Consider the following 23,955-nt stretch of genomic DNA (forward strand, 5'->3'; position numbering starts at 1 on the left):
ATTACTAACTGAGAGAGTCTGTCAGGGGGCAGCAAGGCCAATAAAATCAGCCCACAGCAACTTATGTGCAAACTGTCTAAATCTGAAAACCGTCGTCTCCGGGTAGTATGGTAGCAAAATCTTCATCTTTAGATTCAAGCTATGCTATGTTGCTACAGGCGATAAACACTCTGAAAAGGGGGCAAGGCTACAGGATTCATAGGGGTGCCTTGCAGCACCTTGACGGTTGATTACGTGTGCCAGCCATATGCATGCGGATGCAAGCAGATATTAAATCAGGCCTGTGCGGCGGCAGCCGCGGTCCGTCTGTGGCTCAGCACGATAAGCACTCCAGGCAGTGGAGGAGAATTGCATTTCTACCAGGTTGGGGCAACAGATGAATTAAGGGCAATCTATGCTCTGCATCAAATGATTAATAGTGATAGTCCCATTAATTGCGCCGTCCGAGAAATAGAGAAATAGATTGCCGTCATGGTGTCTGTTGTTTTGCATCAGGGGGCCAGAGGGCCTCGGAGGTCAGCGATCGTAAAAGCAATCGAAGGCGCCGTGTTTTTGAAAATGCAGCCATGCTCATCATTGGGTCAGTTGTGTCAGTAGCCATAGACAGTTTCATGTGGACTCTAGTTTCTTAATTTTTTTAAGCCAAATCAACAGCCACCAGCTAAACAAAAGTCTTTCCATTCCGACATGTGAGCGAGGGGGATTTTTCGACTTTACTGCATAGAGAGGAAAGCTATGGATCAGTCCGGCCTGTGTGCTGACTCACGGTCAGGGGATGAAAAATCACAATGACAAACACTTTACTTATTTGGATGGTAAGTGCTATAGATTTTACTGTTAGTTTATTGATGGTCTGTCTGAAAATGAGTAATTACACACTTTGCCGATAGCCTGTAATGCGGAATCCTCATAGCATTCGATCAAGCTGTGACCGAGAGCCAAGCTTTCATCAATGGGGAACACAATACAGATTTTTCTCTTCCATCACACTGCTTGGTTTAAAAGCAACTGGAACTAGCAACAGTAAATCAATTCTAATCAAATACAGAGGCCTACTATAAACAGAGAGATTGAGGAAGCAAACCTGCATAGCTTCGTCATTTGCTGTGCTCTGAGGTGACTTCAGCAAGATAGAGAGAGAGAAATATACAGGGAGCACAAGGGGATGGAAAGTAACAATGTACTTTTGCTCATGTATAGTACTTTGAGGAAGATGTACTTTGGAATTACCATATTAGGATTAGTACACTTCCAATATTTCTTCAGAGTTAATATTGTACATTTAACTCCACTTTATCGGTTACTTTTAATATTTTATCACAAGCAATGCAATGAGTCCATCAAAACTCGACTTTGAGGATTCAGCTTAGCAAGAACAATTTAGGCAAATAAAATAATTATGACCTTGAAGGGCTTTTTATGGTTCCACGTTCCCGCAACGTAATGGGGTTACGGACCCATTACATCCTTGCGGACCCTCCTTGCGGACCCTCCTTGCGTCCAACGCAAGGGCCGTACGCGCGCCTCCAAAAAATCGTAACCTTCCGTTGAGGAGACGCAGCAGCAATGGCTGTGATTTGTCCGCTTACTAAAAGCCGACGCAGAACCATAAATGTTCACGACTGCGTCTAACGGCTGCGTGTTCATTGCGTTGCGGGAACGTGGAACCATAAAAAGGCCTTAAAGGGCCTAAGATATTTAAGCAATAGATCACAACAGGCTGTGGTATGTGCTCATTATACCACTGTTAAGGGGCGTTGTCCGGCCCCGACGCGCAGCGGAGGGCCGGCGACCCCCTTCACTCGCCGTGTGCCTAAGCTTTCGTTAGCCTCTCCATCGCCTTGCTCACTCCCGGAGTAACAACATTTACACCCTCTCCATCATCCAACATATGTTTTACTTTGTAACTGTTTCTACTTCCAGGCGCGGAGTGATATGCAAACTTTCACAAAATGATCGGGCGTCATAGCAGTTATGTATACGCTCATTATACAACAGTTAGGAACCAATCAGATCGCTGGATTTAGGCCCCCCGTTGTATAATATATTATATAGATACCTATATATTATAGTATTATTATTATTATAATATTATGTAGATATAGAGCTACAATCACTTCTCCTCCATGCTGTGGTTCACTCTGACAGCTAATTGGTCAATGGGCAACAGCTAATTTGCATTAAAGCGACAGACACCAGAAACATCACATTTTGAAGGAACTGAAACAGAAAAAAAGCTTTTTCCAGCAAACAGCTTCAAAAACATGCTTTCGTGAACTCATATAGGGGAGAGCCGGGTCGATTGAAACACTTTTCAGTTAAACATCTTTTTCAAAGATGACGTTACGTATACAAATAATTTCAACATGTGATCAACAACTCACATGTGTGCTCTCTTAGTGTAATTTAATACATATGTTGGATGATCGAGCTGTTTTTTAACTTTGAACGGAGGTTGACATCTGTTTCAAATGCCCTGCCTAGTCGGCACGTTTGAAACACACATGCAGGACGAATGAAACAGCATATTTGAAACATAAACGATTGACCTTGCTCTTGTTTTTATGCAATATACCGGACAACATAGTAGTGTACTCGTCATTGCTAAAATTTCACATAATTCCGCATAATATAAATAGGTAAAAAAAAAAATTGGGCCGTGCGTAATTGTGCGGAATTGTCAAGATGCACATTTCGATTAAAACTCACCTTTCTTCTTTTGGACGACTACATTTGCATTAAATTTACTTATTTCCCTGTCCTAAGTCATGTTCAGGGATACACAGTTGAACATCCTTTTACTTATTTTCAACAAAAACTACCACGTCAACCGGATAACATGACTCCTGGGGCCGTATTCACAAAGCATTTTATCTTACCGCTAGGAGTGCTCCTAACTCGCGCTAAAACATTTTACGTAGGAGTTTTTTCTTAAAAGTTATTCAAAAGCCGCTGAGACCTACTCTTACTAAGGATAAATCACAAAGAGTGAACTAAGAGTGACGCGCCGTTGCTATGGATTACGTCAATTCTTGTGCACGAGTTTAGAAGCGGTCAGTTCGGTGATTGGTTGCTCAGACGAGCCCACTGAATCACCGAAAAACAAGGAGATAGCCTAGGCTAGAAATGAATTCCTATTAAGTAGTTATAGTGCAGTTAGCAGAATACACGCATGATGACAATTTTGTGCAGACCACGATAATGACGCTGTAGCCTGCACGTTCAAGAGAGAGAGAAAGCAAACAATAAAAACACGTAAAATTTAAAAGAAAATAAATGTTATGAACTACCCAAGTGTTGACTGATTTGTGCCAAGGTGTTTACCTAAAATGTGTTTTCAAAGTGATCCCTAAATGCCTGTCCACTCGGTTCCACACGGCCAAATTCCTTGTAATGTTGATCATCATCATCATCATCATCATCATCATCGTCTGGCTGTGGAATGTTCCTCCGCTTGCAGAGGTTGTGTAGAATGGCACATACAGTGATTACTGTGCTTGCCCTCTCTGGGGTGAGGCGTATTTCGCCGTGGAGGACATGAAACCGACGTTTCATCTGCCCAATTCCTCTCTCCACAACATTTCGTGTATGTTTGTGTGCTTTAGCATATATGGAAGAAATCAGTAAACAATAATAAATATGGATTCAACAAAGAAAAGGCGTCAAAGAGCCAATACGATGTGTTTTACGCATAGGACTAAGCGTAATCTGCGTAATCACTTACATGTTTTAACTGTGCTCCCGGTTGTGGATTGAGGTAGGGTGTCTAGAGCCACGTCTTGCATGGATAGTCACTGTCACCCAGCAAGTGACACCCAACTGGTACATCTCAAAAAGCTGCCTCAGACCGCTCACCATTAAAATGTGCGAATCATGGGTAGCTGAAGATCCAGGCCACTTTACAACAACACCCAGTAGGCTATGTTAAAATTTGCATCAAAAACAACCTGCGTGTTGATGGAATGCACTTTCTTCCTATTGACGAACACGTCCTCGTCTTTTGATGGCGCAATTATTTTATGTGCGTCCCGTCAATAGCACCGACCACACCGGGCATACCTGCAATTGCCATGAAGTTGACTTTGATCCTGTGTAATTGTTGAATGTCCAAAGGAAAGTTTATGGCAGGGCTGACTAATGGTTGCGATAATTTTAAATCGTCGGCATTGCAAAGTTGCATTTCCCCTGTTGCTAAATAACGTAGTGTGGCCAAACATTTTATTTCGGGACTTATCGGATTATTCCTGTTAGTCGGGGATGTTATGTTTTTAGTTGGCGCTCTCGAAAACAGGTTTTGGGGGATAACATTTGAACGGTGGGACGTCATCACACAAAATTTTCCGGGGTTGGTCAGTCTTGCGTGCTGAACGTAGTGACGAAATTTGAAAGCCTTGCGTGGTTTTCGAGGAAATCGCTGTGTTTCAATCGTCCCGTGTTTCAATCGATCCGGCTCTCCCCTACTTTGTTTGCTTGTTGGGAAAACAAAATAATATGTCGCCTTTAATTTCTGGGGCACTGCTACACAGTGTATGTTAAATCCAAACAGGCTTTCCCTCACCTCGTTCTCAGATGTTCTCATCTCACGAGAGCGGTGCCTGGAGTCGGTTGCTTCAAATCTGTTGGTATTGGGAAGAGAGAGGGTGGGACTTCCAGGGACTGGTCACTGTTCACAGCTCAGATCTTTCATTGCGTTTTGGGAGTAGGAGGGACAAGAACTGACCATGACTCTCAGAAGAGTCTCTTCTGAAGTCCGCATTTTCATTGGTTTTTAAAAGACTGACTGAATATTCTCAACGTTCAATGATAAGGTTGCAATTATAAAGCTTCAAGCGTTTTAGATAGATTTAGTTGCATCGGGGCGCCGCACTAGAGGGGGCGCCAAAGCGATAGTAAAATTATTTGAGTCTGCATTTTCTGTATTTAACCGCGTTTGTGTAAATGATATGATGATCAATAACAGAGGAACGTCAGGGCGCCCCCCGCTCCATCGCCTCCCTCCACCCTCCTCCTTCTCCCACACGGCGCACCCGTGCGCGCCCCCTCGAGCACGCGCTGAAGGCGAGCGTCAGAGTGTTTTCATTTGAATCGTTTTGTCATCTGACAGGGACGCGGGAAGTGGGGGTGCTTAGGGTGCTGCAGCACCCCCCCCCCCTTGCGGCCCCTGGCTGTAACTGCAAGTGAGAAAGTTTTCTGAACAAATCAATAAAAAAAAATTGTATAATTTTTATCATGCAACATGATTTTTCATTAAATTATTGACATCCACCCTTTTTATGATATTTATCATATTATCATTTTATTTTATTTAGAACATTGTCTGTGTAGGCTGACGTGGGCTATGACGCACAACGCAGAACTGTCCATGGATGAATATGGTACTATGCTGATTTTACGTAAGCATGTTGGTGTTCAACATCTGTTGTAGTAAACATTCTAAAAGTGGTGTAAAATCTTGCTGCCATATTAATAGACACGTTGAATGTTGTCGTTTTGATTCTGGAATCCCGCACGTAAACTGGTTGGCAAAAAAAGAGCAAAGACAGACAGTTCACTTGACGGAGAAACCGTCACTTTCCTCATATCTGACAACTCGTAACTCTGGACGAAAATTAACGCTTTCTTTTATCGTCACTTTCCTTTGTAAACCTTTAGAAATATCCTCCTGAATCCTTGTTATAACGTTATGTATAATCCCGGACCGCAACAACTTGTCGGCATGTTGATAGTGTGTCAAATTCAGCACAGTATCAGCTGAGTTGACTCTAATTTCCACATTGTTTACTTGCTAACGTTTGTGAATAACAGTGGCTAGTTGGCAGAACTCTTTTTTCACACCAGTAGAGGGTTTATCAGAAGCGGAGCCCTGAATGTGACGTCACCCGTCATCTCGTCTCTGTAAACAATGGATGTTGCGCAGCCTTTATTATGACGTCATTATATAGACTCTCTCTCAGCAACCCCCCTTCGGCCTGACTTCCCGTGTCCCTGTCATCTGATGACCGTTACCTAAATATGGAAAGGCAGAGAAGAAAGCTCTCGGGGTCACAAAATAGAAAAAGAAAGATTGGGAAAGAGAAAAAGTGCGCAGGGATGAAAGAAAGCTTTTCAAAATGGTTGAAAGACAGTAGTTTTTATGTCAGTGTTTCAAGAGGAGGCTTGTAAATATTCAGGTTAGCTAAATATACTACTAGTAAAACGACAGGTTACTGTTGTCTTGCAACTGTGTACTGATCAACAGATCATGAAAAGAAAAATAAAGGGACTTGTTTGTGGTTATTTTGTTTTGCTTCAATCTCTATGGCAGTCTTGTTTTTATGTAAATAGACCCAGTAAAAACGGAGTTATAAAGTTGATACTGATAAAGTGGAAAGATTCCAATGCATCTCCATCAACAACCACAAATCCCACACCATCCTTGTCTCACACGGAGTCCCCTAAGGCTCAGTGCTTGGCCCCATCCTCTTCATCCTCTACATCAGGGGTCACCAACACAGTGCCCGCGGGCACCATGACACCTGCAAGGACCACATGAGGCGCCCGCAGGCCTGTTCTAAAAATAGCACTACTCATTCTTGAACAACTCTTTCCCACCTTTTTTAAGTCATTGTTGATAATTATTGTGAGAAATCACTAACATGACTTAATTAATTAACATGTCTTCACATAGATGAGTATCATTAATCATTAATAGTAATATATAACTAAAGGCAAACTGAGCAAATTTGTTATTTCAGAAGAGTGTATAGAACTGGGTGCCCTTCGTATGACTCAGTGCCTATGAAGTAGCTCTCAGGGTCAAAAAGGTTGGTGACCCCTGCTCTACATGCTCCCACTAGGTCACATCATCCGCCGCCATGGTCTTCAATTTCAATGTTACGCCGACGATACCCAACTATACATCACCACCACAGCCATTACTCCTGCCATCCTATCCACTCACACCAACTGTCTCACGGACATCAAAACCTGGATTGACCACAACTTCCTCAAACTCAACTGCAATAAAACTGAAATTATCATCTTCGGCTCAAAAACCATCATCCCCACCTCCCAGAACTTCTCACTTTGCATCGATGGTCACTCTGTCACTCCCTCCCCCCTGGTCAGAAACCTCGGCATCATCATGGACCCCACGCTCTCCTTCAAGTCACACTTAAACAGCGTCATGAAAACATTCTTCTTCCACCTCCGCAAAATTGCACGCCTTCGACCCACCCTTTCATCCTCAGCTGCCGAAACACTAATCCACGCCTTCATCACTTGCAGACTCGATTATTGCAATAGCATTCAGTATGGCCTCCCCTCCACTCTTCTTCAAAAATTAAAATACGTTCAAAACTCTGCTGCCCGACTGCGTACTAACTCCCCCTCCAGAGAACACATTACTCCCACCTTCCGTCAACTTCATCAATTTCAAGATTCTCCTCCACCACCTACAAAGCGCCAAACAAATTTGCACCCTCGTACATAACAGATCTCCTCCATCGCCACTCCTCTACTCGCCGCCTATGCTCCGCTGATGCCAACCTTCTCACCTCCATCACCAAGACCAAGTATCGCACCCTGGGGGACAGAGTCTTAGCCATCGCCGCCCCTACCCTCTGGAACGCCCTCCTTCTGGCTATCCGAAACTCTGATACACTCTTTTCATTCAAAAGTCAACTTAAAACCTATTTCTTCAGGACCACCTACAACATCTGACAAATCATCCTCCGCCATCTTCCACTCTCTCCCGCTCTCTTAATGTGTTGCCTATTGTTGTGGTGTTGTTTATTTATTTTATTTTTTTATTTCGCTTGTTTGATTGTCTGTACTGTCTGTCTGTATGTATTCCTTTCTTATTTGTCAAGCATCTTTAAGTACTTAGAAAAGCGCTATAAAAAACTGATCAATTATTATTATTATCCAAAAATATAATTTTCCTGTGCTTAAAAGTAGGATGATTCAAATGTGGCGGCCATTAGTCTACAAAGGTAAGGGATAAAGTATAGAACGCGGGAAAATAAAGCCCCGATAGGGCGAACAGGACACCGCCGGAAGTTGTGAAGGCCCATGCAAGTGAACGGAGAGTTACATGGCATTGAGAAGAGCCGTGTAATAATTAAAAATAATATACATTTTAAACTCCCATTTTACATTTGTTTGGTTTTGGGTCCAACGTGTTCACAGTAGTTTAACATACATCTATTGATGCACTTAGACACATCATCAGTGATGGAACCTGGGGTCATTGGGTGTTTCGGGTCTCGCAACATCATACACCCTCAACCAGGCGACCCAGCCGGGATTGATCAAGTCCCAACTTCTGTCTAAGTAGCATGGACCCACGGATCGCCCCTCTTGATCCACAGCCCTCTAGAGGCCTTCTCAGCTGCCTCTGTGGTGGTCTTGATGGCCTTTCTCTGACGTGCACCTGTGACTCCAAGCATGCTGTATGCTTTGCAGAGAGATCGCGCTGCAAAGCATCTACAGCCCACCTCTATTGGCACACACCGGGCACGCCACCCCCGTCTGCGGCACTCCTCCACTAAGTTGGCATACTTGGCACGCTTCCTCTCATTTGCCTCTTCCATGCGCTCCTCCCAGGGAACTGTCAGCTCCAGTAGGACCACCTGTTTGGTTGAATCTGAGAACAGAACTATGTCTGGTCTCAGGGTGGTTTCCACGATGTGCTCTGGGAATCTGAGCTGCTTTCCCAGGTCGGCCTTCATCTGCCAGTCCGGTGCGGTTCCAAGGAGTCCCGCTGCCCCCCTTGGCTTGGGCTTAGGCTTCTCCTCTGCTCGAATGAAAGCAATCGCCTGCCTTGCTGGTCGGAGAGGCTTGTTCTGGGTGATGCTGGTGAAGATGGTTTCTGCTATCGCCTTCAGCACCTGGTCGTGGCGCCAAGTGTAGCGTCCTTCTCCCAGGGCTTTGGAGCAACAGCTGAGGATGTGCTCTAGCGTTCCCCTTCTGAGGCACAAAAGAAAAGGTTGGTGCGTCAACCTTGCCCCAGCAGAAGAGGTTGCATGGGCTGGGTAAGACGTCATAGACGGACGCAATCAGGAACTTGATCCGGTAAGGCTCAGCTTGCCAAAGCTCAGACCAGGAGATCTTGCGGTCCACTGCCTGTTCCCATCTCGTCCATGCGCCTTGCTGTCGCATCCCCACCATCTGGCTAGCACGCAGTTCCTCCACGCCAGTTATCACTTCCTCTTGGACCAATCGGCGTCTGTCTTTGCCCAGGGCTTTGTCGTAGCGTGTGGTTGCAACGCTACCAAGCCCTGCTCGTCCAGATGCCACTGGGCCGACCAGCACGCTGTGATGCAAGCGTGACTCCGCCTGCTCGACTGCTTCCTGCGCCCTCCACTTCCTTCCAGTCCTGACTTCGATGCCAGCCTGGGAGACCTTTGGATCACTGGATTCCCTGTACTGCAGCACCTCTCTTGCACGGGTTACCATGAACTCCTCATTCAGGCTGCTAATGGGGAGCTTCAGTTTGTTGTTGTGCCCGTATAGAGCGATGCTACTCAGGCTTCGTGGCAGGCCCAGCCATCTACGGAGGTAACGGCTGATCCTCCTCTCGAAGCCCTGTACTGTTGTTATTGGAAACTCGTACACAAGCAGGGGCCACAGAATCCTGGGGAGAACACCGTGCTGGTAAATCCAGGCCTTGAATTTACCAGGCAGACCCGACTTGTCCACTGCTGTCAGCCACGCCTCCAGCTCCCGATTTGTGGCCTTGATGGATGCAGCGTCCTTCAGGGTGCAATCAAAGGTCTTTCCGAGGCTCTTGATGGGTTTCTCGTGACTGATGGAATCTGGGTGCCGTCCAGAGAGAAGCGGAACTTGTCAGTCACTTTCCCTCTCTTGAGCACCAGGGACCTAGATTTTGCAGGCTTGAAACACATCCGAGCCCAGGTGATGATCTTCTCCAAGCCCTGAAGGATCCATCGGCACCCCGAGGTGACTCTCAGCTTGAAACACTTGTAATAGTCCAAGATAAGGTCCCTAATTTTACCTGGGACATGGTGCCGGTCCAGTGCTGTTTCCACTAGCTTATGAGGAATGGATCCATAAGCGTCGGTGAGATAGAGCCACAGCACTGCTAAGTCTCCTTTCCCTTCTCTTGCCTCTCTGATGAACTGCGTGACCACACCTGTATGTTCGAGGCATCCTGGCACCTTTGGGATTCCGCCCTTCTGTACAGAGGTGTCGATGTCAGGCATGCAAACTGGCTCGGGGTGAAAAAGGTGAGAATGATGCGTGAGCTGAGAAAAACACAGACCCACTATAGGGTTCCAGGTTTATACTCCGGGGAGTTTTCTTTTACATTTTTTAATGTATTAGGGTTAGTCACAAGCTAAAAAAAATTACAGGACTGCGCACAATTAAGAACAAAGCATTAATTTATTATGTGCAAGGGCAGCCCCAATAGGTACATAATTTATTACAAAATTAAGAAAGAATATTGAGAAGAATAAAAAGAGGTGGGAGGACAGGGCAATAGGAGTATGCCATTATTTATTTTTCTTCTTGGTCTGGACCAGTGTCTCAAGGGCCCGCTTTCGAGCGACTTCTCTCGGCTATATCGACTAGTATGTATCAACACAACTGGTGACCCGCTGAAAAATTCTCTTTTGGCGCGTTTCAACCGGAGGGTGCGTTCGGTTCGGTTCGCAAAGTTGCGGCACGGTTCGCGTTTCCACCGCCAAAAGTGGGCGTGACATGGGGATAAAAACAAACCGCGAGGTATTATTCTGGACAATGGACATGTCGCGTAAAACGTTAGCTTGGGCGAACAAGGAGGTGGAGCATGGACCTATTAAAGAAGACAATACTTTATTAAAGCATGCAATTATGATGTAGAACAAAATAAAAAGAAAACCAAGGTGCTTGCATGATATTGAAGCCTACAGCGATCGTTACTTAACTTGTGTGGTGGTGCCTTATCATTTGTTTACCCTCGTGTTGCCATGGCAACGCGATTGCACTCTCATTGGCTGAATCGATGAGAACGTTTTAGATAATATAAGGTCGCGGGGAGACGAAGCTAGGTTCGTTTGTATGTTTTATTTACGTGACCATTTTTGTTATTTTTGTTTTCGGAATCAGTTCTCGTCGTTCACCTTCGGGATGTTTACGTAGCTGCCGCGGCGATCGACATCCGGCCAACCATGAGGGTACTGTCGGCGGTGGAAACGAGGCATTTAAAGGCTCCGCTGGGCTCACGCTTGGCCGTTTCAGATGGTAGGCGACTTTCCGCTCGCGCTGTCGGATGTCCGCGCGGCTTCGAACGCATGCGAGCGCATGCGTTCGACGAGCACGGAAGCGACAGTTCCACAGGAGTGCGCCCACTTGTCGTGCCGCCTGACAGAATGCTGCGCCTTCTCTCTGTCCACTCGCCTCTCCATTGAGAATGTATTAGCAGGCGCTACAAGGACTCCATGGCTGGCCATCAGACCCCCCCCCCCCCCCCCAAAATGTTTTCTCAACGGATCTCCACGAATCACACAAGTGGTCAATTTTGTCTTCAAAACGGCGAATTTCGCCGAAAGGTGACTAGTTTGCATGCCTGCGATGTACTCGTTCTTCAGGAGGAACTCCGTCAACCGACGGGATAGGAGGGCGAAGAATATCTTCCCCTCAACGCTGAGCAGCGAGATCGTTCTGAACTGCTCGATGTTCTTAGCATTCTCCTCCTTGGTAATCCAGACACGTTCTGCAAATCTCCATTGTTGGGCTACCTTTCCCCTCCTCCAGATAACCCTCAGGATCTTCCACAGCTGGTGAAGGAGTCTGGGACACCTCTTGTATAGTTTGTAGGGCACTCCCCTTGGTCCAGGGGCTGAACTGGCTCTGGCTGCCTTGACAACTTCCTGAATCTCCTTCCAACTGGGCTCCTTGCTGTTGAAGTCTGTGGTGGGTCCTGGGGGGTCTATCAAAGATCTGTAGGGACCTGGGTCTTCCTCCCAAGCAGCATCACTGTATGTGTTGCAGAGATGGTTGTCGATCTCCTCTTTGGGACAAACAAGGTTTCCACTTCGTTTTTGCCCAAGCAACTGCTTGGTGACTCCAAAGGGGTTTGCGATGAAGGCAGACCGCCTCTTGGCCCTCTCTTTCCCCCGCCGTCTGTGCCATTCTGCCCTTCAAAGAGTGGTGAGCTTCTTCCTGAGGATGCCGCGAAGTTCTGATAGTGCATCCCTTTCCTCTTCTCGCGCTACCTTGTACTGCCGCTTCAGGACCCGCAGCTCCTGCCTTAACTGGCTGATCTTCTCTTCCCTATGGTTGTTCATGTAGGGGGTCTTGGTACCCAACTTCTCCACTGTACCAAACCTCTCGACAGCAAGGCTGATGATGATGGTTGCCATGGGTTTGAGCTTCCCGTCTGTGTCGCCCTTGGCTGCTGATTCTAGGATCGTATCCGCATCATCATCGAACTGGAGCCACTGTCTCTCCTTACTGGCCGGAGGCCACTTGACCCGACGATGTTCGGTTACTCTGCCTGGGTCTGGGGCTACTGGTACTTGGAGGTTCCGAGCACTGTGGGGTGACTCTGGGCCTGGCTCCTCCTGCGTCTCATCAGGGGTGATCCCTGTGCGCTGTATCAGTTGCTCAAGGCATTGACACAATTTATTGACATAAAAATAATATACATTTTAAACTCCCTTTTTACATTTGTTGGGTTTTGGGTCCAACGTGTTCACATAGTATGTATCCGCTAAGGATAGAATTTAAAACTAGAAAATCTGTTTTTTTTTATGTGGTTTGACTGTATATTTTAAACCTCCTAAATACAAAGTTCATATCATTCAGGGCTGAGGAAGGAGAGAATGCAGAGAAGAAGAGAGAGAAAGAATCAGGACAGACAGGGGAAGGCAACAGGTTGGTCTAATATTAGGTGGAAGTATAGGAACAGCCACTTGATACCAAGTGATTCATTTCTAAATATTATTTATATTGGAAAAATGCAATAGCAAGATGTGTAATTTATTCAAAGCTTTTAAATAATGGTTGTTTGACTATATGACTCAGTGGATAAGAACACAGGCAAGGGGTGAGGGAGACAACCATGAGGTCGATCATGGCATCTGCTATAGAGGAGACCAATGATGACATCAGGTAGGAATAATTAAACTAGTGAGGCCATAAAAACCTAAATTCCCATTGTTTTTATTTCTGCTGACCAACCTATTCACTGTGTCCTTTGGGGAAAATAAGTGCAGGCAGACGTGGTGCCTGCTATTTGTCTGCATACCCCCCAGGCAGTTGCGCTCCTGATGGTTCGAGGTTGTCTTGGCCCGGGTAAACTTGCTCAAATCTTGGAACTAATGTAATAGAGCTACAGCTATTATATCAACCTTCTCTATAACATTCCTTGAATTTGTTCCCATTAATCTAAAACAAAAGGGGTAGCCCATATTGAATGTGTCATGAACACATTTTGAAAATCATCTTGCTTTCTATTACTAACATGCTTGTGTAAACGCAACCCTGCTTTACTACTACTTTATTGCCTGTACCTACTTTATAGCCTGTTAAAAGGTCACGCTTCTTGAATCAACGCAATAACTATATTGCATGTGCTTGGTATTTTTTTTTCATTAGGCTTGTGACGCACACTGTTTTGCATGGATTATCCAAGATGAAACACTACTTTTTATTTTGACATGTAGTTCGTACTGCAGCTAACCTTACAACGTACGTACTGTTGCACACAGTATGCATACAATTGGAACGTACAACAGGTGATGTCGATTCACACATCTGCCTCCCTCATATCTTCTACTGTGTGCGGAGAGGATTGTGGGGCAGAATAGCCCAAAAAGCATGCTTGCTTGCATCCTGCGACACGCGACTGGATGTAATACAACAACATTTTGGCATACTACAATTTCCATGCTATGTATTGGGACATACTCAATATTTTTCCGGCATACTAAATAGTATGGTAGTAGGGTTTTGGAATACAGGGTGAGTCATAACATGAAGAAGGGTACCACTATCGGCCCCTAGACGCGGTATCATGCATAACTGTTCGTTCACACCAAAAGCTGTAGATGCAAATTCTCAGAATAGCTCAAAACGCAACGCTGTCCAAAAATATTTACAGCTCATATCGCTCTTGCGATTTTGCTTTTCATTTTAAAGGAGCCGCGCTTTTTGCCTACACGCTCGTAGTTGAGGCAAGTGCTGCTGCTGATGCCGAGTCACAAAAACACAAGATAGTCATGCGTTTGGTCAATAGAAAAGAATACTATACATGAAACGCTGAATAACTAATTATTGGAGCAATTGCCTGTATGCTAGATTATAGCTTAGTTGATCGCTATCGTGTGTGCGTGTGCGTGTAGTATTGTGTATTATGGAAAAGATCCGCTCAAGGGGAGCATTTGTGACAGGCAGACACACGGCAAACTGACAAATTAGAAATAGATTTGCGTGCGGTATCTCCCTGCTTCTGAAATGCGCGCACATCTCCACCCAACGTTCGTCCGCTGGTTTCCATCAGCATTCCACTGTGCGACCATCCATTTTGCGTAATGCGGATTGCGTAGGCCCTCATTACATTGTTGAAATCATATGCTGGATGCTTTATTCTTTCGATGTGTTTTTTAGTTAATGATCGGGCTATAATAAGACCACGTTAGCTATGTAATCGCGGACAAATGCGATGCCCTGCAGGCTGCAATAGCCGCGATTATTCTCTCAAGCACCATGATGAAGGAACAAATGTGTGGTAGGAACTAGGAACTAAAGTTCTCGCGTATGTTTACTGGGGCCCACGCCGGTGAGAGACATCTACATTCCGATTGGCTGGCGGTCATTTACAGCTGAAACGCTACTATCTCATTTTCATAGAGTTGCGCTGTTTTCAACTCTCATTTACAGCTTTACAGCTTTAAAGCTATCGCTCAAGCGTTTTATCGCTCCTATCGCTTTATCGCTCATGTCTAATAGAAAGTGAATGGGCGTTTATCGCTCAAAACGCTTTACAGCTTTTGGTGTGAACGCACAGGAACTACTTCCGGGGAACACGTAAGGTGTGATATAATAGTAAACAGAGGGACAAAGAGGTGATAGTAACTAGCAGCCTGTCCAGACACCTTGTTTTTGCTAGTAAAATCACGTCAACAGTAGCCGCATGTTTCCTTTTGTCCAAAAGACTGACTATTGTTTGTTGTTAATATTTTTAGCGATGTTTGCTCGAGGGGGGTGTCTCTCTAGGCTCGCAAGGGACGGTTGCCGAAGGTCTGCATATATGTTATATGTAATATAGTTGAATGTTCTAACAGTCTGCATGTTTTAATTACTGTTACGTTATATGAGCTACTCATATCGACTTGGTACGTGTGGCCAGTGGTATATTATTATATTATTCTCTTGAATGACCTACGGCGCACACAGGTGGACAATTTTAGTTTAAAATCAACCACTAATCCTGACTAAGCACATTATACATAGTCAAACTGCACCTGCCCATATACTGACCAACATATATTGCAAAATCAAATGTTTATGTTAAAACGATCCGTCCATATAATCATGGAGGCAATGATTCCCAGACTAAAGGTTTCCGGATGGTGTTCAGTATTATTTTAAATCAATGATCCGTGTCTTACTATTATGTCTTTAAGTTTCGAAGGTCAATTGCTATTAAGAATGATTGCTGAGTGGCTTGAGACAAATCATGTTGAAACTTTGGAAAAAATCGACGGTGTAGTAAGCTGTAGTGAATGGTGAACGTATTTGTTTTTCAGAATGGGGAATTTCACATCCTCATCTGCTAGTTTGCCTGGCCCAGGATGTTCACAATACGTCCAGGTGAGATGTTTTTGACTGTTGTGGTATTTCCATTAGGGTATATTCTTAAGCTGTCCTAACAAACCACCTTGGTTCATGTTCATTAGCTGAAACTGTATTTTGGGATGAAGTTGTGAGAAATGCCTTTCTATACGTTTCCAAGATTTAAAATGGCTTTGCTTTTCAATCAATTTGATTTGAGTGTGCAATCTTAACAATATAAGTTCTGAACAAGGGCATACTAACTAGGACAATTCAGATTTGTTTTATACATTTATTTTAACCAGGTTTTTTTTGGTCATTTCAGGAGGTTGTGTCACATAACTGTATTGTGATATTTTCCAAGACGACCTGCCCATATTGTAGGATGGCCAAAAATGTGTTTAATGAAATCGGTGCAAATTACAAAGTGATTGAGCTGGATGAGCATGATGATGGGAGAAGAGTTCAAGAGGCCTTAGCTCAGATGACTGGGGCCAGAACGGTAAGAAGGCAGCCGTGCCTCCATTATCAATAATAAAGTTACATTATACTTAGCTCTACTTAGCTATACTTATGGCAAACTAAGATTGTACGTATATTGAAGTGCATGTCTATATGGCTCTAGGCAGGGCTTACAAACAGATCTATAAAAAACTATAATGTGTTATTAAAACCCTAATATCATTTCCTAATTCAACCTCACACCGCACTGTCCATATTATTTCCATATGCTGGCAGAATATTGTCTTCTGCTGCTGTTCTTTATTGCACATACATTGTAATGTACATTGTACATACTGAGAGAGAGAAATTGAATCTATCGTATCCACATTGTTCTGTCCACTTAGGCTGCTAAAACACTTTTCCCTTCGAGAGTAATACAATGTTATCCATAAGGAGTGTCAATTGATGCATGAAACATCGTGGCAATACTCATTTCAAACTCATTGAAACAAAAGTGGTTTAAAAAGAGTTGTCATTTCTTTAGGTTCCAAGGGTCTTCATCAATGGGAACTGCATTGGAGGTGGTTCGGATACCCAGCAGCTCCACCAGCAGGGGAAGCTACTGCCCCTCATCGAACAGTGTGCTCCCTGCTGTACGTCCTCTGAAGGCTTGGGCAGCGGCCATTTTGAAGCGACTAAATGACTAACCGTTCTTGCAGTTTTATCCGGAACTCTATTTATTGAATGTTATTTTGATTGTACTTTGAACATAGTACATTGCTTAAGTATTACCATGTTATTTGTTTATAGCAATATATTGAATACTTGATGTTATGTTACCATTTTATCCGTCATATCTATGGTCGTACAGTCTTATTAAAGCTGCCATGTTTTAAATAACTACGCAACGTTTTAATTTATAGCATACTGATGCTACATGTCATTACGCAGGATCATGTTTGCAATATTCCTACATATTTGACGGGAGCTAAAGTGGAGTAATAAATGCACCTATACAAAAATGTGCAATTAAAGGAGCTCTTGTTTACCCCTCTGGTTTATGATTGATGACTTGGAACAACATAACCTGCCTATATTATGCATTCATTACTGCACCATTGTATTAATTGTTTGACATGTATTCTGAAAATATTCCATTCGTATGGTGGGGACCTTACATTATGATTCAAATTTAATTACATTCGAAAACAAGAAAATAGTAATATTATTTTTCCAATGCCTGTTGTGCCAACACTATCTCCATTGATCAACGTAAAGCGATGCGCTAGGTCGCAAAACGCGCGCCACCTCACGGCTCGGTACTCGTCTACGTCACTGGGTCTCCTGAAGAGAATGAGCCGAGTGTAGCCTCGCTAGTCTAGCAGCACTATCATCACAGCTACTTTTTTTGTTTTGTCGGTGCGTGTGCCCGTTTGGTTAGATCACAAACAACCATGGCTGGAAGTGCAGGGGAATGGTGTCTGATGGAGAGTGACCCGGGAGTGTTCACAGAGCTGATCAAAGGCTTCGGTACGTGGTCGAGAGGTTGTTGTATCTAACGTGGTAACAAACAAGGCTAGCTGGGTTAGCGGTTAGCATATCAGGAGCTTGTCAGCTTGCAGACTTGTCATACTCACAAGCAAGGATGTTTTTGTGATGTCTCGGGAGAAATTAATGAGTCCTGGTCCACGACAAGACTATCGGACGGGATTGCTAGAGCGTATTCTTTCCAGATTCCTCCACTTTCCACAATATGTAGTGTCGAATAACACAGTGTGTAAGCGAGCTAGCGTTACTCAGCGTCCACAGTGTACCAGACGGTGATGCAAGACTCGCCGTTTGTGCATTGCTAATGCTTAGTGTAAATCTGATGAAACGTATTCATATATACAAAATATTTACTACCATCGTGTGGTGTTTCTTATCAGGCTGTAAAGGTTCCCAGGTTGAGGAGATATGGAGCATGGAGCCAGAGAACTTCGACAACCTCAAGTAAGAACGCAGCTTCATCCCACTGAATTGCTGACACAAATCGGTATCGACGGGGTATTGAGTTTGTCACTTGTTTTCCAGACCAGTTCACGGATTGATTTTCTTGTTCAAGTGGCAGCCAGGCGAGGAGCCTGCCGGTTCAATAGTACAAGATTCGAGGCTAGAAAATATCTTCTTTGCCAAACAGGTTTGTTGGAATATTCTCATGTAAATTGTTTTTCCATTTTGTTGATTGCTTATATTATTATCTATATATATTTGTTCCAATGATTAATCTGTTTCATTTCACTGTGTTGTGTTTTTTTTTCCAGGTCATAAACAATGCCTGTGCCACCCAGGCCCTAGTCAGTGTGCTGCTCAACTGTTCCCACTCTGACATGTTGCTGGGGGAAACACTGACAGAGTTCAGAGAGTTCTCACAAAGTTTTGACGCTGCAGTATGTAGTTATTTTCATAGTAAATCTTGTTCTTCCTTCTTCTTGAATTTGTTCTTGTGACTTTGAGTATCTGAGGGTGCACTCACACTAGGCCATCTGGCCGTGGCCGTTGGCCGTCGCAACTGTGGCCTGGCCACGGTAGGCTCCTGTATATACTTCATCACGTCGTAAGTAACACGTCATCACCAAGCGTCCGCTGCATGGACCATAATAAAGTCTGCCGCCAGTCAGAGTTCTAACAACAATGGACAACAACACAGAGAACACAGTTCGAACTTTGCTGAGTCTGTTGCTTATTTTGATACATGTTTACCGTTTAATGGGAAAGAAGGCTCGTCGCCTTTATTATGTCCGTTGTCGTCGCATGGACTATACGTCATCCAGCTCAGGTTGCGTAGCCGTGCGTGTGCGTGTGTCGGCTCATTAGCATCTGTACCGTAGCGGCCCGTACCGTAGCAGCACACCTCTCCCAAGTGGCCAAATTGGCCTGGCCTGACCAGACTGGCCACACTCACACTGGCAGATTTGAGCACGTTTAGGTGTGAAAACGGCCACGGCCAGATGGCCGTGGCCATTGGCCGTTTACAAACCTAACCGTGCTCAACTGGCCCCATTGTTTTCTGGCCTGCACTCACACTAGGCCATCTGGCCGTGGCTGTTGGCCCTCGCAACTGTGGCCTGGCCACAGTAGGCTCTTGTACATACGTCATCACGTCGTCATCACCAAGCGTCCGCTGCATGGACCATAATAAAGTCTGCCGCCAGTCATAGTTTTAACAACAATGGACAACAACACAGAGAACACAGTTCGCACTTCGCTGAGTCTGTTGCTTATTTGGAGCCGAAATTCCCAAATGGCTAACAGACTCGACTGTGAAAACGGCCACGGCCAGATGGCCTAGTGTGAGTGCACCCTTATTTGACATCCAATATGTCACTCATTAACCACGCTTCCTTTAGAAAATCTGAATCCATTGCAACTTTACGATTGTTGCAAGCACTCTGTTCATGCTGTGACTGGTCTATGCAGCAGACCAGTGCGATACTTCGTCTGACTTGTTGTGTTTTTTAGATGAAAGGCCTGGCTCTAAGCAACTCTGAAGTTATCAGACAAGTTCACAATGGCTTTGCCAGGTAAGCTTCAGCAAGCAGCTTGTTATGAAAGCATTATACAGTGTTGTCGTTATGCAGGAAACTTTTCCGTTGTAAATTATACTACGATATTTCTTTCGATCAATCATTTGCTCTATAAAATGTCAGATATTGGACGATGGCCATCAGAAGCCAAATTGATGTTTGTGAAATAAGCTTGCTGTTTCTTACAATGTGCAGCATGATTCATGTTGTTTTTTGTGATCATCAGACAGCAAATGTTTGAATTTGATGCAAAGTCTTCAGCGAAGGATGAGGATGCCTTTCACTTTGTCAGCTACGTCCCTGTCAATGGTAGACTGTATGAGCTGGATGGACTCCGGGAGGGACCAATTGACTTGGGTAGGGGAAATATGTTGCCTGATACAATTACCGGAACAGTGATGCCACATGATGATGCCACATTATCTTTGGGCCATGGCCAGATGTTGACTTTTAACCGATTTTTTTTTTATGAAGCTATTGATGCTTTTTCTTTTTTAGGTGTTTGCAACCAGGATGACTGGATCAATGCAGTTCGCCCAGTGATCGAGAAGAGAATACAGAAGTGAGTGTTCTTCTTTGTCTAGTTTAGCAACTAAATGTTATTCTGTTATATTAAAGAGATACTTCACCGGTGGGAATATGAAGGTTTTATGAATTAAATAATTCAATGTGTTATCATCCTAGCCTGAAAAAAGGCAGAAGGAGTGTTTTCATGGTCTCTCTGGCTCAAAGTAAGAAAACCTCAAACTACCACAGTGCATTGCGCTCGCTGCCCCGCCCACCTGTCGGTCTCCCGTCCCCCTCATTCCCCCTCAGTACGTGAGCTCCCGCCCCCTCTCATTCCTTATTGGAGGAAAAATTTGCCACCAAAAGTGTGTTGTAGTCCTCGGCCCTTCTAGCGGGACAAGAGGTTTCTCCCGAAATTACGTCAAACGCGTCATTTGACGTCATTTCGGGAGAAAATTAGATGAGAAAAAATGGGCAAAGGGGAGATTGGTTTAGACTGATATTTATTTATATATTTATTTATATTACAATAGCGATTTTATAATGATAGAACGCCGGTTCTAAATGGGTGAAGTATCCCTTTAAATGTTACTGTATCCAAAAATACAATGTTGTTTCCTTTTGTCATTTTTGTTTCTGTTTGAAAGTAGGCAAGTCTATTTGTTTGATTACTGTAAGTGCCTAATATGTGGTCCCTGTTTAACCCTGTCGTCCCCACCAAAAGGTACAGTGAAGGGGAGATCCGCTTCAACCTGATGGCCATCGTTTCAGATAGGAAGATGGTGTATGAGCGGAAGATAGCAGAGCTTCAGACCCAGCTTACAGAGGCAAGTGGGGTCAAGCTGCCCACTCAGTGCTGCCTTCTGAACTGTCTATACATATAATTATATCCCTACTACTAGCCCAAACTACGGATGCACTGTACGCTATACTATCTCGTCGTGTAAAATCTGTACATTTTGTCCAAAAAATAAAATAATAATGGACGTACTGTAAATAATTTGGGGATTTATAGTTGCATGACTTGTTCTACATGTACTTGAAGCCTCTGTTTTCATCTTCTTGCGTCTTGTCTCCCATCACAGGACGAACCAATGGACACGGACCAGAGTAGCACTTTTCTGAGCTCCATCCAGTCAGAGATTGCCAAATACCAGTTGCTTATTGAGGAGGAGAATCAGAAACTCAAAAGATATAAGGTTGGTTATTAGGGGAGGGAATTGGCAAAGATGGGACGATTCAATGGTATTGCGATATTTGGGCCACAATTCAACATTATTGCGATACAGCAATTATTGCGATTAGATTCTGCGATGTATTGTGAACTGATTTATGACCCCCATATTATTCAAAGGGATTACAAAAAATGAGGAAAATAAGACTGGTAAATTCTATGAACATTATCTTCTACACATTAACTTAAGTGCAAAAACTTGAACATTCAGGACCCATGACCTTAGTAATTATTCTCTGAATAGGAGACTTCTTACATGAATGCTGAGCTCCCAGCACATAACTTAAAACAATTTAAATACAAAGAGTAACAACGCAGATATAACAGAGTAATATAATCATGAGAATAATTATATAAATAAGAGTTACTAATAGCTTGAATCAAATTGAGAAATATAAACAAAAAAATGTACTGCTCCAGTCCTGTTGACGGCAACTTCATCGACAAAATTGTAACATTCATTTTAGAATATTGGCATATTTGTTCAGAAAAAGGAGTTGGACAACATGCTTAAAAAATATATATTGCAATACTTTGCGCTGCTGTATCTAATGTATATAAGGGTTTGACAACAGAGCATACCATTTCAGCCCATAAGCTATTGACTGAAACAATTTGTGCAATAGAATACCTCATCCAGTGCATCAAGTGCCATTGTTGAACAGTTGCAGGAATGTCCTTTTCTCAGCTTTTCTGATTAGATTTAACTTCAACATAGAATATGCAATTAATTCAAATTGACAATGTTATAAAGGGTCTATTATGTCTGTGAAGATGACACCAAGCAATGTTGGGTGACTGATTTGCTAACAATGCAAGTGGATCACACTTTAGGTGTGAGACTCTTGAGCTTTCACACAGTAAACATGTATTTAATAGAATAGGTTCTAAAGAATATGAGTTCGGTTTTTTGTAATTTTTGGCACAAAAATGCATATGGTATAATGGGTGGGCTTTCTTACTTGCAAGCAAGTTAAAATGCTGAATAAGAAACTAATGGCTTATCTCTTTCTCCGGCAATTAACAGGTTGAGAATATTCGACGAAAGCATAACTACCTACCTTTCATTATGGAGCTACTAAAAACACTAGCAGAACATCAACAGTTGATACCCCTAGTGGAGAAGGTAACTAATACAATTATTTTTGTTTGTATTGTCGTGTCTAAATGAAGTTGTAAGCTGTTTAACAAAAGGGATGTATGTGCATTGTGGCATTGACAGATGGTCACCAGACTACAAAATCGGGTTTACTTCAATGATGACCCCATAATAAACAAAAAAATAGGATATTGTCTGAACAGTATTAAAGCTGTCCACTAGATGGCAGAAAAGGCCTTTATTACAGAATTGTATGTATTACCAAGTGTATTACCAGGGGAGACCACATTTGTATCTTATGACCTCAATGATGGCCACTGCCTGGCATCATAACCTTATGCGCTGCACTTGTTTTCGACCCTGATATTATGCTGTTTCATACATAAAACAACATCCTCTGATGTTTCTGTGTCTTGTCTCCACGAAGGCCAAAGAGAAGCAGAGTGCCAAGAAAGCACAGGAGGCCAAGTGAGATCAGGCTGCAGCATTGATGCTGCCCCAAAAAACACACGCACACCCATCCACCATCATCCTGTCTACACTTGCATGCCTAAACGCAGGCATATTCAACAAATGCACGGACAAACACAATCCTGGTCAATAGTCCATCAAAACTCTCATTTCCTACCAGACACATCAGTTGCCGTGGTAGACTGAAAAGATTGAACTGTGTGTACATATTACGAAAGGAAACACCTTCCACTTGACCATATGTCTGTCAGCTGCAATGCATGATTGAAGGAAAGCTGTGTTCAAATGTTGTCTTATTTTCATAATAAAATGTCTAGATGCTTGGGTTTTGTTTTTTTTTCTTTATTTTTTCCTTTAGCTATTTTTTCCAACTGTAGCTAGTTTTGTATGCATTCCTTATTCGCTGTGTTCACCAGTTTTGTGTTGGTTACATTTAACTAAAATAAAGAATAAGGCCAGTGTGGCACTTCACCATGCACAGCTCATGCAGTAGTCAACGGACGGACCACATTTGAGTCCTGAAAGACATTGTTTATTTCAATCTTCTCAGTGGAAAGATGATATTGAAGCCCCCTTAGGATAGGTACTTGTAGAAAATATGCAAACGGTGGATACCTAGACCCCACACATGGACATCATGTAATGGTGTTTTCTTTCAGGAAATTGCCTTCTTTCATGTAAAGACAGACCAGCGATTCTGTGCATGGTCTCTCTTTGTACCATTGGATTAAATGCGGACAGCAAAAAAAAAAGCTCAACAAAAGCTCTGACTGCTGGATATTATTGAAAAGCTCGGAAAATAACTCGTGCTGAAGACTGTGAAGATTGCTATCTCTCTATGGCTTTAAATAACTCTAGGGGAACCTGCTAGT

At 43.6% G+C, this 23,955-nt stretch overlaps 2 protein-coding genes and 1 pseudogene across 8 annotated transcripts; 2 read left to right on the forward strand and 1 right to left on the reverse strand.

Moving 5' to 3' along the window:
- Positions 1-8,309: 8,309 nt before the first annotated feature.
- On the reverse strand, positions 8,310-12,570 carry LOC115555041 (uncharacterized; annotated as a pseudogene).
- A 2,191-nt stretch (positions 12,571-14,761) lies between these two features.
- Positions 14,762-17,254, forward strand: glrx2 (glutaredoxin 2). 7 transcript variants are annotated; one of them, XM_030371684.1, is made up of 5 exons: positions 14,768-15,020; positions 15,174-15,228; positions 15,738-15,801; positions 16,088-16,264; positions 16,751-17,254. In XM_030371684.1, the coding sequence occupies exons 2-5, from the start codon at positions 15,176-15,178 to the stop codon at positions 16,907-16,909; spliced, it is 453 nt and encodes a 150-aa protein (XP_030227544.1). In that variant the 5' UTR covers positions 14,768-15,020; positions 15,174-15,175; the 3' UTR covers positions 16,910-17,254. The 7 variants fall into 7 exon arrangements, with proteins under 7 accessions (XP_030227547.1, XP_030227543.1, XP_030227544.1 ...); XM_030371686.1 differs by having other exon boundaries at positions 14,771-15,015; XM_030371685.1 differs by having other exon boundaries at positions 14,772-15,053.
- Positions 17,255-17,512: 258 nt separating this feature from the next.
- uchl5 (ubiquitin carboxyl-terminal hydrolase L5) lies at positions 17,513-23,557 on the forward strand. Its single transcript, XM_030371677.1, has 11 exons — positions 17,513-17,736; positions 18,135-18,198; positions 18,280-18,385; positions 18,510-18,635; positions 19,708-19,769; positions 19,999-20,129; positions 20,271-20,334; positions 21,004-21,106; positions 21,365-21,478; positions 22,541-22,639; positions 23,040-23,557. Exons 1-11 carry the CDS (start codon positions 17,661-17,663, stop codon positions 23,082-23,084), a joined length of 990 nt encoding a protein of 329 aa, XP_030227537.1. The 5' UTR covers positions 17,513-17,660; the 3' UTR covers positions 23,085-23,557.
- Positions 23,558-23,955: the final 398 nt, after the last annotated feature.

Source organism: Gadus morhua, chromosome 12 (assembly GCF_902167405.1).
Source record: "Gadus morhua chromosome 12, gadMor3.0, whole genome shotgun sequence".
In the NCBI taxonomy this organism is placed as follows: Eukaryota; Metazoa; Chordata; class Actinopteri; order Gadiformes; family Gadidae; genus Gadus; species Gadus morhua.

Coding starts and splice junctions, on each gene's coding strand:
- glrx2 (XM_030371682.1), top strand. CDS start 15,122: ATGTTTCCTTTTGTCCAAAAGACTGACTATTGTTTGTTGTTAATATTT. Junction 15,802..16,087: donor GATGTTCACAATACGTCCAG/GTGAGATGTTTT, acceptor TGGTCATTTCAG/GAGGTTGTGTCACATAACTG. Junction 16,265..16,750: donor AGATGACTGGGGCCAGAACG/GTAAGAAGGCAG, acceptor TCATTTCTTTAG/GTTCCAAGGGTCTTCATCAA.
- uchl5 (XM_030371677.1), top strand. CDS start 17,661: ATGGCTGGAAGTGCAGGGGAATGGTGTCTGATGGAGAGTGACCCGGGA. Junction 18,199..18,279: donor GAGAACTTCGACAACCTCAA/GTAAGAACGCAG, acceptor CTTGTTTTCCAG/ACCAGTTCACGGATTGATTT. Junction 21,479..22,540: donor AGAAACTCAAAAGATATAAG/GTTGGTTATTAG, acceptor GGCAATTAACAG/GTTGAGAATATTCGACGAAA.